The 16,236-nt window shown below is 41.9% G+C and overlaps 1 protein-coding gene across 19 annotated transcripts in view; it reads right to left on the reverse strand.

Annotated features, from left to right (window-relative positions):
• Positions 1-4,698: 4,698 nt before the first annotated feature.
• The window catches only part of rims1b (regulating synaptic membrane exocytosis 1b), an 87,564-nt gene continuing 76,026 nt past the window's right edge, over positions 4,699-16,236 (reverse strand). For all 19 annotated transcript variants that reach the window (XM_084930214.1, XM_084930201.1, XM_084930196.1 and 16 more), the window contains 6 exons: positions 14,859-15,076; positions 9,983-10,127; positions 9,394-9,506; positions 7,733-7,834; positions 7,393-7,532; positions 4,699-7,275 (listed from right to left, as the gene is read on the reverse strand). In XM_084930214.1, the coding sequence (XP_084786340.1) occupies positions 7,057-7,275; positions 7,393-7,532; positions 7,733-7,834; positions 9,394-9,506; positions 9,983-10,127; positions 14,859-15,076 (937 nt within the window). In that variant the 3' untranslated portion in view covers positions 4,699-7,056. The remainder of the gene's footprint in view (positions 7,276-7,392; positions 7,533-7,732; positions 7,835-9,393; positions 9,507-9,982; positions 10,128-14,858; positions 15,077-16,236) is intronic.

A 16,236-nucleotide genomic window follows, 5' to 3' on the forward strand; every position in this document is an offset into this window, starting at 1 on the left:
TATAAACTGGTTTAAATTAGAACAACCAATTTAATTAAGGGCTCAATGTTTTTAAAGCCTGAAATGTTTAGTTTTAACTGATAGGTGATTTTTTTAATTAAATGTTGCATTCAAAAAGTTGAATAAAGACCTTTGTTTTGAGCCTTTTACTGGTTTTGACCACAGTCATAATGAAAACCCATCATCATTTAGCTTTTTTCATTACTCATCCTATGTCTTGATTACTATGTTTATGTGACTCATTTCCAGAACTTCCTAATAGCAGCTCAGTTTCTGTATGAAATGTGTTGATCTGAAATGTACCGACCACCAGTGATAGGAAACAAGAGTAGAGTCCTCCTCCACAATTATTTATTTATTTATTTTTAAATTCCAACTTCAAAGCCAAAATCTAAAGAATATTGCAGCATATTTTGGTATTACATCAGCCACAGTTTGAACAAAGCAATAAAAATGCTCTACTGTAAAACTTTTTTAAACAAGAGTACATTTCAGATTTACTTTTTCCCATTTTGTTAACAGAAATATAACTTAAGCCAAATGTAACACCTGTGTAACCACGTTCAGTTACACCTCAGTGTAACTGGCTGGCTCAAACTACCCCTCAAAGGAAAGATTGTATGAGAATTTCACATGACTCCAAAACCCTGATTATAGCCGTGTGAACTCTAAAATGAAGTGCTGGAAACAGACAAAACCCTAACATGGTCAGACTGTGCAGTAAGAAAGCACCTAGAAAATTTAGAGAGGAAAGGACTAGTGTTAGGAGGGTCAAAATCTAAGATTAAAGATGAGAAAATGTATGTTTGTAGGCTCAAAACCAGAAACACGTCACCTTAAAAGATCAGTATGAGAGCACACAACCTAAAAACCCATGCAATCACAAGTAAATGCGAAACTATTGTTTCCAGTGAAGCCACTTAAATAGAGAAAGGCCCAAATTACTCAGGTGTGTACTGTTTCCTGATGTCCTTCCATTGTCTGCTCATTGGCTCCTGAACCAGGAGGTCAAACCAGCCATACAAGCAGCAACAGAGTATTTCCATTAGATTTCACTTTAATAGTTATTTTTAAAGGCTTCCTTTTATTTCCTGTCATATATATTATGATAGTGGATGATTATATTAAACAGATCCAAAGTTCCAAATATCCTGTCTTCCTTCTCTCACCCCAACTGGTCGTGGCAGATGGCCCCGCCCCTCCCTAAGCCTGGTTTTGCCGGAGGTTTCTTCCTGTTAAAAGGTCGTTTTTCCTTCCCATTGTCACCAAAGTTCTTGCAGATAAGGAGTCATATGATTGTTAGGTTTTTCTCTTTGTCTATTATTGTAGGGTCTACCTTGCAATATAAAGCACCTTGAGGTATTGTTGTGATGTTGGTGCTGTATAAATAAAACTGAATTGAATTGAAATAGCGAGGTCAGTCTATATTTAAGTTGTAGGTTTGAGCAACACCGCACATTCTTCAGACTGCTCTAAACATTTGGAGAGTGAATGTGCCTCATCTGGTCATTACTGATCTCTGGCTCTAGGAAATCTCTGGCTGTGAGGAGAGCCAATCTACTTCCTGTTAACCCCGTTGTATAGGAACTAACTTCCGCTCTAGCTGAGTGTTGAACAGGACAAAAAGAAATCCCACAGTTTATTTTAGTTTTCACAATAATGTGTGTGATCTGTTAGTTTTTCTTGCTGTGAAGCCAAACTGCTTATAAGACACTAGCATCCTGCTAATGTGTGTTTCTGTATCTCCATGTATGCAGAGGAGCAGGCGACTGTGGTGACTGAAAACGCTGCAGCTACAAAATTTCAGCTGCTGCTCGCTTCATGCCTCAAATAAAAATGGCAGAAGCTACAAATTGCTTTATGGTGGTATGATGTCCCTAAAACTCACAGAAAGGTATTTTTGGACAATAAAAAACAATTGTCTCAACCCTTCCATCAAAATTTATTTATTTATGGACTATTTCAGAGGAAGTACGTTATTGTAAAAGTACTCTGCTGTGAGCACAAAAGCCCCACCCCCCTGCTGTAATTCCTTTTAGGAGGCGCAGTGAAAGATGGCTTTTAACAACTTGTTTCAGACAGAGGATGAAGTGTGCTACTGAAACAAGACATTAGCATTGTTTTGAACTGTGGGTCATACACAGCTACTCTGATAGAGTCCAAGAATAAAAATACGAGGCTGGAAACGGATACTCCTTTTATGCTGGTGTTCTGTTTTATAAAAATCTGCACCCTTATTAATCCCACTTGAGAAGAAATAAGTTGTAACATGTTTTGCTGGAGGGAAAGCAGTGGTAAACTTACAACCCAAACTATCACTGGTCTCACGTCATCTCGTCATGTGAGAGATGGTTTCTGGGTCCTGAGCCTCATGCCGACAGATTCTCAGACTGTTTTTCCCGGCATCGCTCGGCTCACACGAGCCTTTCTTTTCCCAAAGGTTTTGTTTGTTTAATATTTTACTTGGGAAGCCCGTCTTCATGGATGATATTAAAAGTTAACTTTGAAATGTTTGTATTCCACGTGAACTCATGGTTTCTTTTCCACCAATGCATGACCTTTGACTTTATTAGATAGATTAATCTTATTCCTGGGAGCAGCATGGAAATTTTATAGTGGCCTCTGACATGTGTGATCTACATGTGTCTTTTCCACGATGGTCTGTGTCCATGTTTTATACAGGCAGGTTATGACCCCTGATGCTGCAGCACAGAGGGAGCCTGGGGGCCCGGCTGCCAGGGCGAGGGTGGTGGGCGGGTCAGTGTAGATTGCCTGCAGATGTTGTTTTTGGGGGATCCTGTGGTTACTTAACAACAAGTGGAGCATAAATCTCCCAAGCTCTGTGTTGTATAAGAAGCAGCGGATCCTCTTTGGTTAGATGGATCGCAGTGGCAAGACTGTGATGGTGTTGTATGTAGTACCACATGGTTGTCATGTGACTTTATTCACAAACAGAGCACTTAAGAACCTAAAATTGTCCTCCGTTTTCTCATCTCTGGTCTTTGAGACTTTACTTTGCAGAAGCCGTCTGTTTACAGGTTAAACTGTACAACAACAACATTTCATTGTTAAAATTTTATTCACAGCATGTCTTTTGTCCCGCCTTCCTTCTCTCAACCCAACCGGTCACGGCAGATGGCCCCGCCCCTCCCTGAGCCTGGTTCTACCGGAGGTTTCTTCCTGTTCAAAGGGAGTTTTTCCTTCCCACTGTTGCCAAGGTGTTGGCTCATAGAAGGTCATAGGATTGTTGGGTTTTTCTCTGTATGTATTATTTTAGGGTCTATCTTACAATATAAAGCACCTTGAGGTGACTGTTGTTGTGATTTGGCGCTGTATAAATAAAACTGAATTGAATTGAATTGAAATGGTGTATTGAATTAGAAAAATACCACTTAGGTGAAGGAAAGCAGCCTTACATGCATGTCTATACTGTGTGTGCTGAAGAACATATCTTGGTCTGAAATTACGCCAGTGTTCCTCACAGGATCACTCGAGGCCAAAGCCATCCAGACTAAGTACCTGGTTAAATAACATCACAACTTTAGGGATTTTTGCAAAAAAAAAAGACTGAAAACTCATTACATAAGAACCTTTTAGAAAATCTTTCTGGTATATCATGTGGTCACAAACTGTATTTTATTTGCTAAAATATCTTGGTTGTTTGAGGTTAATAGCGCTTTATAAATAGTTGCTGCTCCCTTTCCAGAAGGTGTCATCACACTGGTTACCACCACATGTTTGATTTGGCAGACTTTATATTGGATGCCCTTCTTGATCCAAACAAAAGCATGAAATAACAAAAAAAAAAAAAAAGAAATAAGGACGACATAATCAGTGCAACACATATTGATAAAAACTGCAGTTTCTCTTGTGGCCACTCAAGACTGACTTCTAAAGTGAGTCACTCTCCATAGACTCCCTTGTTGAAATAGCCAACTTTAGAGCAAAAATTATCATGCTTACTGCTTGCTACGCAAATTATTTTTCACTCCTTGATCAATTTATTCCTTAATGAGAACTATTTAGGTATAAATATTACTATATTAATAATTAATAAGTAATATTACTATTACTCACCTGTTTAAACTTTATTAGCCACGTGTTTGTCTGAGTAACAGATAGGACACTAACTGTCTGCTAGGATTAACCTCAGCTAACTGAGCTCACCGAACTGGACCTGTAGGCCATGTTGATTGCTGTAAGAGCTACTAGTATAGTCTGACTACTGTTTAGATTCCTAAGCTGTTATCTGCACAGACAAGTTAGTACGATGACCACGGCGCATAAAAGTCTAGAATTTTGTTGTGCATGCTACTGTACATAGCACTAATTAGCGGGTATGTCCAGCAATAGACCCATAGAGTTGGTTAGCATTTGCTAACCAAACTAGCTAGCGTGAGCAGATAGCTCATCACCTTCTCAACTGAATAAAAGGGGGGGAAAGCACATGCTGTTCTTTTATATTGTATCTAAAACTGATGAAAACACTTGAAATGTGTTTTTATGAACTGTAATAAATTTACTACGGTGGGAACAGTGATGGCCCTCTCTCTCTAAAATAATGCTGCTCTGCTCAGAGATGCACAGACTGAGAATAAATATTAGCTTTCCCACAAACAAGGCACCCTGGCCTTTTGACATCATGTCAAATCAGAAAATTAAAAGATAAGCATGAGAAAGACTCAAGGAAAACATTGGTATTTTTTCCACACATTCTTTTTTATTTGTAAATCATAAAAATGAAATTTTTTTTATATATAAAACATACACATCATTTGAGCCACATCTGTTATACAAACAAGAAATGTTGCAGTGAATGCTTTACTTTTTTCTGATTTTCTTGTTTCAGTGGAACACAGAAGTTGTAAACAATCAGCAATTTTTTCTCCTGTTAATACTGACAAGGAAAAAAACCCTAAATAAATAAGGAAAAAACAGCTTCACTGGACAATGAAATGAAATCTGGAGTGAGGCGGGACTGAGCATGGCGGGCCGGGCACAGACGCCGAGTTTGAAGCACAGAGAAGTGTTCAGACGAAGACTTTCAGACCCATCGCCGTCCCACAGCACGGTCCCCTCGTCACCTAAAGTACTAATCGCTCCTTATTATAAGACTTGGCCCCTTTTCTCAGTGAACCAAATGAAAACCCCGGGAATAGCTGCTGAGTATTTACAGGGTGCGACTTTCTGTGCATCTGAGTTTATTCTCCGTGTCGTCTGAAATCATTATGTTGAAACATAATTCATATTCTCATAGATCTGATTTGTACATATTTATTCATACATCGTCCCTGCCCCTCGGAGGTATACTATGATGTGGAATAACAGTAAGAGGGGCTGCGAGGTCTGCTCAGTACAGTACAGTACATCTTCCAGAGACATCAATGTAATCTTGGGATTCGGTTTGAGAGACATTCAGCACCGGACTGAAGGACGTGGACTGGACTGCAGTGGATTTAGATGTCTTTGCGTAATGGGAATGGCTTCAGTTTCTTGGTTTTATCTCTTTAATATTCAAGTACGAGCAAACTGTACAACTGCATGCAACATACAAGCGGCCCTACAGTATGTGGAGCTAACACGCGTATCTAGATTTTTTTTGTTTGTTTGTTTACAAAAATGTGCATGCAGCTTGGAACGGGTTCCAAAGTCATGCTGCCCCTCCCCCCTCCGGGTGGGAGGAGCCTGCAGGCCGGACCGAGGATGAGCGTTGGCGTCCCGACGGATCGATCTGATTGGCCCACATTCACCGAGATGCACGAGGAAAAAACTGTGACAATATTTGTTGTTCTGTTTGCCTCCGAACGTCGAGACGAAACGATGAAGAGAACCGGTGACGGGAGGATTGCTGCTTTTTGTCCTTTTTTTGTTTTTGATTTTTTTAGCTATGTATTATTTTTTTTCTTCAAAACGTTAAACTTTTTGTTGTAAAAAAATCAAGCTCTTGTGCTTGTGTTTAAATTTAAAAAGAAAAAAAATGTTGAACTAAAGATTGGATAAAAACCTTTAACATGCCGGGAGGGAGGGAATGCGCCTCCCAAAAAATGTGAAAAATTAGACGCTCCGTCTCGCTCTCACATAGGTGAACAAAGATTTACGTTTTCTTTTTTTACATTGACATTGTACCCTTGTGATATTTCAAAGTGACATAAATTTTACTTATTGGTCAACCTCCTGGGAGGCCTAATATACAACTATACAAAGACGACTGGCCTGCACGCTTGCCAGCAAAAACAACGCTAATCTCACATGTAAAAATCTAACCTGTTCCCCGCCCTCTTCCTGCATAACACTTGCAGACATTTAATAGCTTTTTTTTTTTTTTTTTTAATCTCTTGTATTTTATTTTTACTCTCCATGCACACACCAGACTGACAACATTATCATGAGCATTTTTAAAAACATCTTGTGCCAGTAGTAACGAAGGGAAAGAAATGAACAACAAAGCAAACACGCTGAAACTGTGCGGCTTCAGAGCAGCCATGGTAAACATATTGAAAAGAGGATCTTTCCACAGAGAGGGGGGGACCAGTAATGCGGCTCCGAGGTCTAGGCACCAGAAGAAGGCCCTGTGCTTCCAGACTGAGCACCCCGTCCCCCACGCACAGCGGGGACGGGAATGCCAGCAGTCTGTTGGGGTTCTGGAGGAGGCCACTGCAGGGAGCGCAGCGCCGCCTGCAGGAGCGGAGGGTGATTACCTCTTGTCTCGAGTCCATACATTCCGATGCTTTACATACATTTCTTTGCTATTGTTGATTCGGTTAAAAGCCACCCTGCTTCGTTTGGATTCTCTGGTACTGTCTGGACAGCTGCTGCACGGCTTCTTCAGCACACACAGAGAAAACACAGAGACTTTTCCTCGAATGGACATGAAACACTGAAATGCGACGCTCCCTACGACAGACAAAATTAACCGCGTCAGGAGTGATTGTCAGATTTCAACAAAGCTTTCTCGTGTTTCTGATTGTTGTTGTTCTACATTTCTGCCGTTAGTATTTAATTTCTCTCCGAGTTTTAGTTTTAGTTTTTTCTCGGTGGTGTAGAGCTGTTTGTCCACTAAGATCGGACCCCGGGCGGTCCGGACGAGCTGTCGAGAGACGACTGAGAAGCTCGTCGCGTCAGGGAGGCAAGTGTCGGATCCACCAGAGAGGATGGTGGGAACAGCTTGTACCAACCGATGACTGTGCTTGATAAGTCCAGCTCCTCCAATAAGATTTGTGCAACTCCCATGAAGCTTTTATGGTCCATGCGGCCATAGTCTCCCCATACAATCACCTGAAGGAAAAAATAATTTCACATTGTCATGTTGCTCTGCTCGATTTCCATCAGCATGAAGTAGGAGGGGGGGAAGCATTTAACTTTGTGATGAAGGGAAATAAATCTCCTGCTCACCTGTAACACTTTCCCCTGCGGGCTCTCCTCAAATAGCAGTGCTTGCTGGTACAGTGGGTCAAGTGTTTTCCGTGCAATCTTGGTTTTCTTTTTGGCTACGTACGCTCCATTATTCAGCAGATAGACTTTGACATATGGAGCTGACGGCAGAAACAGAGCAATAAAAAAAGCCATTAGTGGGAACACTATCGGCTCTCACGGCTGGTTGTACGAATGCAAAGAACAGGTGAGCTTGAGTCGAGTGTATATACTGGATTATAATAACGTGTGTGAGTGATGGCTTGCAAGTGCTGCAGGGATTAGTTGGTCTGTGGCAGCTTCAGTCAGGTTGGGCTCTTACCAGGGAGAGATTTGGATCCTGGCTTCTGTACAAGTCCTCGTGCTCTGATCACCTCCACCTCCAGCTGACCCTTTTTCTCCATCATACCGATCTGGATATCACCTAAAAAACACAGCACAAAAAATAAGAAAACAAAGAGCTCAACACCAACATCAACTACTGACAGGAGCGCAGACTTAATGCATAGGTAACACCCTGAGCCTCGCACAATTAAATCAATCATCATCAACAATAACAATAAAAAAGAACAAGATTAAGTAAAAATAATCATAAGAAAGAATAAAAATATAAAATTAATAGTTATAAGAACATGAAAACAGTCTCTCTTTCTCCCTCCCTATGTCCTGATTGTCGTGTGCACTCATGTGATGAACATTGCTGCATTGTCCTACTGGAGGACTTAAATGCTCACATGGGCAATGACAGAATGATCTAGAGGGGTGTGAATGGGAGGGACTGGCTGCACCGCAGTTTCTCCAAATTGAACACGATGTTCAAACATGAGCGTGTCCAAAAGGCCACGTGGCACCAGGACACCCTGCATCAGGTCAGTGATTCATTTTTGTACTTCACCACCTGTTGGTGAGTTGCATCAGGTGGCAATGGAAGATGTTGGACAGTGAGGGTGAACTTGGCAAAGGCCAGAGTGTCAAGCTCTTCAGCTCTCACTTTGAGCAAAACTTAAACAGCATTCTGTGGAAAGCAGACCCTAGTGTGGCGGTAATCCCTGAATCAGATGAACACCAGAGGTTAAAGGAGCCATCAAGCAGTGGGAGGGATTCTATCAAGCATGGTGAACTTGTGGGACAGCAGAGGCAGCTGACAGGTACCAACAGGCCAAGTGGATTGCAGCTCTTGCAGTACCCAAAAACTCAGGTATGGGAGGAGCTCAGCGAGGCCATTGAGCAGGACTTTTAGTCGACCTAGAAGCAAGTCCGGTAAATCGTCAGGTGACTCGAGTGGCGTGGACAGCTCCCTGCAAACACTTTTTATAGCAGGGATGCAACTCTGCTGACCTCAACTCAGGACATAGTTTGGTGGTGTGAGGAATACATCAAGGATCTTCTCAGCCCCACTGACAGACCTTCTGCAGTGGACACAGTGAATGGGGCGAATGAGATTTTCCCTGAATTTCTCAAGGCTATGTGGCCTGAGGATCTCGTGCTTGATTTTCGTAGATGTTGTATCTCCGCTGGCTTTATCAAGCAGTGACCTCCAACTTGCACTGGGGCAGTCTGTGGCCCAGTGTGAAATGAACCACGACATGCTGGAAAGATCACATTTCTTGGCTGACTCGGGAACGTCTTCCCACCTGAAGAAGTGGAGGAGAGGCTGGGAAGATGGAAGACTGGGATTCTCTGCTTAGATTGATGCCTCACGACCAAGAGAAGAGGATGAATGGCACAATCAACATTTAAAATAAAATACCAGAAATATCCAAAATATCTCAGAGAAATTCATGCTAGAAAAACTCAAGACACACAAAAATACAAAGTAAAGTAGCAAAAACATTACAATACTAATAATTTCTGACTTTTTCTGGCATTTTCTGATTCATTGTTAAATGCAAAAAAAGCTTTACAAGATCTATCCATGCATGCACAAATAAAGCTTTAAAAATACCCCAAATAATTCAAAAGAAGAGAGAAGAGGTTTTGTACCGATGGCAGGAGTAGCCAGTGTTTGTCTTCCCACTAACTGAGCTGGTCCGAGTCCATCCAGGAAGTCACTGAATTGACTGCTGGCACCTAGATTCACTCCAGAAAAGATCAAGCTACCACAGAAAACACAAAACAGCCCATTATTAACTCTAAAAATCACCAACCTATATATAAATGTGTCATCAGTCTTGTTGATGGCCCCACTCAGTCAGCACATGTGGTGGATTCACTTTGCTGCCTCCAGGAGAATTTCACTTGCACTCATTATTTATAACAAGAAAAAATATCTACGTGATTGTCCAAGCGACAGAAAACACCCGGTCTTAATTTGACTCTGTCTGAGTTTTGGTTTTATCGTCGCCTCACACTCTCCACGCTGACTCATTTTTAAACTGTGTGCTCGTTATATTAGACTGTGTTTACTCTCAGTCAGCCAACACATACAGAAATACCCGCAGGCAGGAATGGATGTCTCCCTCAGAACATGCTGACATGCAGTCATTACTGTCACTCTAACTCATTTCATTCAGGACGTCTTTGTGACACAGAGAGTGCAGATGACGAGTAGCAGAAGGACGGGTTTACTGACTTCCCCTCAGAGTTGCAGCTGTTCATGCTGCCGTTGTTGGACTCTCTGCTGGGCTGCCGGCTCATGTTCCTCGTCAGCTCCACGGCCATGCCGGTCTCCGTGCTCCTCTGGATCGATGCTCCTTTCTCCTTCTTACTCTTCCCCTCTGGAGGTAAACGAAAGCGAGAGGAAGAATCATCAAGCAGACAATATTTTGATAACAGACTCCAGTGAAGGAATGGCTCTTTTCTTTAAAACTGATACCACAGGAAAGTTGTTAGGCTGAGGCTATAGATACTTACAACAATTAGAAGTGATACATTCCCCTCCCACAATTAAAACATGAACAAAGCAGAGGATATTTTTTTTATATGGCACCACTGCACGTTTTATATTGTTCATGGTTTGCATTTGCAGATGGCCCCGCCCCTCTCTGAGCTTGGTTCTGTTGGAGGTCTCTTCCTGTTAAAAGGGAGTTCTTCCTTCCCGCTGTTGCCACGTGTTGCTCATATGGGGACATTTGATCATATTTGTTTCTATAACTAATATTGCAGTGTCTTTGACTTACAATATATAAATAAAACTGAATTAAAAAGCAGATGGCTAGGATAGATGGATTTGTGTCATTTGGCTTTAGGTATCATCTGCATAGCAATGAAAATGTATCCAGTGTAATACTATTATTGAGGGGAAACATGTATAATGTAAAAATAGTGGTCCAAACATTGAGATCTGTGGAACTCCGTGTCTAATTTTTGAGTCAGGAACGCTCCTCGTTTAAATCAACAAAACTAAATTTATGAGATATGTAGGATTCAAACAAAAACACCGCTGGTGCGTCTGAGTTTGTAATTTCGGATCAGTTGTGTGTGCTGTACTGAGGACGAGCAGGACAAGCACAGAGAGGAGTCCACTGTCAACGGCCATAAAACGATGATTTTTAACCTTCACTATAGCTGTTTTAGTGCTATGATGAATAAATTCTCAAATACATAATGCTCCTCTAGATCATCATCCAGCTGCTTGACAACTACTCTTTGGAGAATCTTTGAAATAAAAAGAAGGTTAGAAATTGGCCTATAATTAGCCAGATGGAGACAGATGGATCAAATAAGAGCTTTTTAGGTAATGGTTTAATTATAGTGCTCCTTAAAAATACACAACAATTGCACATCAAAATGACGTGAGAAAAGTTTGGAGACATTATCTTAATGTTTTTAAGTATAGGTCGCATCCAAATATCCAGAGACTCAGACTCAGTTCACACTTTACACGAACATTTTAAGCCCTGAAGGAGATGTGCAGTCGTGCACTGCTCTTGCCTTTGTAAAGAAAACTGTAACTTGTTCTTGAAAGGTACTACTGTTTTTAAATAAAGATATTATTATTATTGGTAGTCCCTTATCATGAGTGATTACTCAAATGACCCCACAAAGTGATTCATCTAGAAGGTGGAAAATCCCAGAGTATCAGGATTCACACAAAGATTTTGCTGATGTGGTTTTGGAGTTTGGTCTAACTTAGAATAATATTTCTGCATTTTCAGAGGACAGAGTTCACTCAGTGGCCCAAACAGTAAACCATTCATATGTTAGACAAAGCTGAAAATCACAAGATAGCCCACAGATCCAGTTCAGGACTGTTTGATCTCGCTGTCTGAACCACGGTCAAAGTTGCGCTCATGTTCTGTAGAATCTGGTCACCAGCAGTAAACAGGAAATTGTTGGGCAGAAAAACAGCCCAAAAAACCCCACTGTGTGGCATCTCGGACAGGGGCGCGTCTGCCTTCTGACTCATGATGTTGGAAAACAACATTTCTGAGCCTCCCTTTATCCCATGTCTAAAACCTCACAGTAAATAGTTTAGAAAATACAAGTGAGCCTCTCTTACCTGCATTCGGCGTTATCCATCATGACCAAGAGAGACTTTTTTACATTAGGCTGATGTTCGTCCTATCTCTACTTCCTCTCTCCCCTCTCTACATCAGTGGCAGTGGGCGAGCGACCCCCTGAAGGCCTAATATTCTCTAATAGCTTTTTATGCCCGCTACAGAGAAGAGAGGTACAGCATTTGGCTTTCATCGTACATGCCCCGGTGGTGAAAGTGGATGCTGGGCTCGGACGAGCCACACTCTGTTGTGTGACCGCGAGCCGAGCTGTGGTTGTTTGTCTTTATGACGAGCGCTGGGCCAGCGACAGCAGCAGAAGTTTGTCTTTTACAGAACAAAAGGACACTTTCAATTTGCGGTGCTTGGGTACAGTCTGTACCTCGGGACAAAATGCAATGAATATTTCTGTATGGATGTGGTTGTTATTAGCTTAGCTGTGGCTTAAGGGTTCAAACCTGCATTCTCTAAGTCGAAGTGATCGCACACAGTAGTTTAAAGGTGCAGCTGCTGTTTTAACCATATTTTCTTTGGAGAAAACCAACAAGAGAAATCACCTAGACTCCTGGGTTTGGTTAAATTAGATAATGTAAGCAAGGTTTGCACTTTGCATGTCCTTTTGTAGGCAAAAATGAAGAATCTGGAAAAGTATAGAGTCATATAACTAAAACATTTGGGGATGCCCAGACCTCTGCCTCCCTGGCCCCCCCCTCCAGCTCTTTTGGAAAGACACCGAGGTGTTTCCACCCACTAAGAGAATCCACACAGCACCGAAGCCCTGTGGCCCCTCCTGCAGGCAGCAGGCCCACAAGAGAGTGGGCCTGTGTAGCTCTTTTGGGAAGAGCCCAATAAATAATGACATAGAAGTCACAATCCAGCATGTACAGCATTCGGTTTGTCAGTGAGCAGCTCAACGTTAAAATCTCACAGCATAACTGCCCCCACAGGGACTTGTATTTAGAAGAACAAACTACTTTTCTTAACATTTAGCATTTAGCAGCTCAAAGAAAGAAGGTATGAAGGAATCTGAGTAGTTTGCTTCTCATGCATCTATTATGCATGAGAAGCATGACAGTGCCGACCTGAGGACAATAAAATAAATTCACTTGAGAATAATGAACCGTGTGATTCTTCCAAGGTGAGCACGGGTTTTTTAACTGGACTCAAATAATCTTGACAAAGATTTTAATGTTGCAAAGTTTGTGTCTGTCCTTCATATACAACCCACTGAACCAGCACAAGAAAGAAAATATTAAAGGAAACACTGAAAGACTTCAGCTTCTGCAACAAGTCGATTCTTTGTTGTCCTCGTTGAACCACTGACTGTGTGTTTGTGTCATTGTCCTGGAGTTTTGTGTTTTAGAATCACTAAAAATCCTCTGTTTTGGTTTCAGTTGTGACTTTTATTGTTTAGAATTATTGGTGTATTGCTTTCAGGTTTTTGAGCTCTGTAATGTGGTTTCTGTTAGTGTTTGAATTGTTTCTGTTCTTAACGTTTGTGCTAAAGTTGGTCTAACCACCCCAGTGTCCTTTGGCATCTTAAGTCTCCGTTTCCCGTTTGTTACTTCCTGTTTTATTTTGGTAGCTGGTTGTTACTTGTGTTTTGTATTTAATTTTACTTGCCTTGTTGTTTTAATTACTTTCAGCTCTGTCCAGTTTGCTTGGTTACCTCTTGAGACAACCAAGCAAACTGGGGGTCGCTCGCCCAATCAGGGGGTCGCTCGCCCACTGACACTGATGTAGAGTGGGGAGAGAGGAAGTAGAGAGGAAGTAGAGATAGGACGAACATCAGCCTAATGTAAAAAAGTCTCTCTTGGTCATGATGGATGACGCCGAATGCAGGTAAGAGAGGCTCACTTGTATTTTCTAAACTATTTACTCTTTTGGTACTCTACACCTATAAAATTAAAGGCGTCTTTTCAGTTTCTTTGAGTCTGTCTGCGTTTGGGTTTTGTCTCCACGCTTTTTGATTGCTTGCATCAAATTCACTAATTCCTTAGTTTAAGTCAAATTAAAGGCAAGAAGTTTGTCACTTGACAAATGCAGGTAAAGCACCAATGTGCTCTGACTTTCAGCCCAGTGTCATCAGAAAACTTGACCAGAAATCTGCCCCACTGAGAATTCGTGCAGCTGTCTGTGCACATGATAAAAAGCAGAGGAGAAAGACTTAGCCTTGTGGGGAGCCAGAGTTTGAGATAATAGGATTGGGCATGCAAGCATTTCCAAAAGCCCACTGAACTCTGTCAGTTAAAAAAAACGAAAAGCAACAATAAATGTGATCGGGTAATGTCGGGACTGCATCTCATTGAATGTGGAAGAAAAATCTGCAAATAAACCTCCCACGTAAGATTTTGGTTTTCAAGATTCTTATATGCGCTGTCTAGAATGAAGAGCTTTGCCCACTAGACAAGCAAACTGCAGTGAATCTAGTTTATCACCAATTAAGCACACGTCATGTTTTCAAAGATTTTCATGACAAGGGATGTAAGTGCAGCTGGTCTGAACTGGTTACTTCTGATTTTGGAACAGGTATTACGGTTGATGTTTTCCATAAAGTGCAGAAAGGATCTCAGTGAGCTGATTAGCACAGTAATGCAGTGTGTGTCCACAGAGCCAGCGGGCTTTCTCATATTAACCCTCTTCAATCAGGTTGGGACTTCTTGCATTATTAAAATATCATTCTGAGGCGTGAGAGTCTTCCTCGGTCATTAACATTCCTCAAGAAGTCAGATCTTGCATATTACATCATGCATTTAATTAAACTTTACATATTGTACCTTTAATGGACAAATGAATGCAGGTTCGCAGAGGATGGAATCAGATTAGAGAAAGCTTTTGGAATGTGACATACAGCAGATGGATGTTATGGATGTTAGGTATCTCCGCCCTCTTTTCTAAATATTGTCATGTCTGCTTCCAAAAAACTAACATGGTCCAAAATCACAGAGTGGCAAACGGGCTTTAAATACAGTCCTATGAAATTCCAGCAAATCCCCGAAACCGCCGACTCACCGGGGCCGCTGATCTGCGACGTGCTGCGGCTGCGACGGTTGCCAACGATGGCCACCACCCGCGCGCTGAGGCTGGAGCGTCTCTTCTTGCTGCCGCTGCCCACCGTGCCCAGCGCCGTGTCTGATTGGCTGCCGTCTGTGCGCTCCTGGGTGTAGATCTCTCCGCTCACGCTGGAACTCTTCAGCATGCTGCGGCCCATGGACGCTCGCATCTGCCGACTGGAGAGAGAAGCCGAAGCGTGACTTTGTGACCTGGTGTGTTTGATAGGTGTTGTTATTAAGCTCTCTTTTACTTCGAGTGTACTGTACCTTTACTGTGGCACAACAACAAAAACAGCATGACTGATGGGAGGTGGGGATGACGAACATTGCTGAGGGAGCGTGTTTAATAAAAGAGCATCAAATAAAAGTCTGGAGTCCCAAAGAAAAGAAATGCAGTATAATCATCCAAACGTGTCACATGAGTCAAAACTCAAACTTTACAAGCCAAACTTACAGTTTTAATGTCATTAAACATGTCGTTTAGCCTCATGTCTGCTCTGTTGACCAATCTGAGCACATTAAAATTAAGTTTTAAGACTAAAACTTAATTTTCAATTATAGTTTCAGTTAATTGTTTTTTTCTCCTGTCTAGTTTTTATTTGTCACATTTTTCCTTTTAAGTTAACTATAATAGGCTTTTAAGTGACATCTACATTCCTAATCATTTGACACATATAAAGGAACTATATGTTTGGCCCTTTATGTTTTCTTCCCTATTTAGACACTTCTGAAATAATTGAAGCCAAATCATAAGTGGTTGGTAACAGAGCTGTGCTGTGAAACCCTCTAAAAAAGAGAATAAGAATGAAGTAGAATGTTCCAGCAGTTTAAAGCTGAGCATATTATCTATTAAAGTTCAGTCTTCTTAAACAAGCCACTACACACGGACAGAACGTGTCCAGCAATCGATGCTGTCTCCTAGGGATTCGGAGGAGCTGTCGCATGTCCATCAGCTCAGAGGGAGCCAAAGTGCTGCAAGAGAGTCCAGCTACGCTGCCCCTATCACCCAAACTCTCCGCTCCCTGTGGGTCCCTGACAGCTACAGCCCAGTGACCAAGAGGAGAAAGTGGGAGGGTGGTTTGAGGCCTCTCCACCTCTCCCTGCAGGGGAGTTAGAGAAGGGCGTGTAGAACAGGGGTAGGGTGGAAGGGGAGGATCCAGGTCTTGAGGGTGGAGGGGGTCCAGGCAGTCACAGCACAGGATGCATGCAAGGAGGGATCTGAGACATGCGAGGAGGATTACACAAACACATATAAACAGGCACAGGGGAAAAAAATCAGTCTAATCACATTTGCTGTTTTTGGCTAAAAGGCTTGTGATTTGTGTGTGTGTGTGTTT

Source organism: Perissodus microlepis, chromosome 6 (assembly GCF_051167445.1).
Source record: "Perissodus microlepis isolate ML-2025 ecotype Zambia chromosome 6, ASM5116744v1, whole genome shotgun sequence".
NCBI lineage: Eukaryota > Metazoa > Chordata > Actinopteri > Cichliformes > Cichlidae > Perissodus > Perissodus microlepis.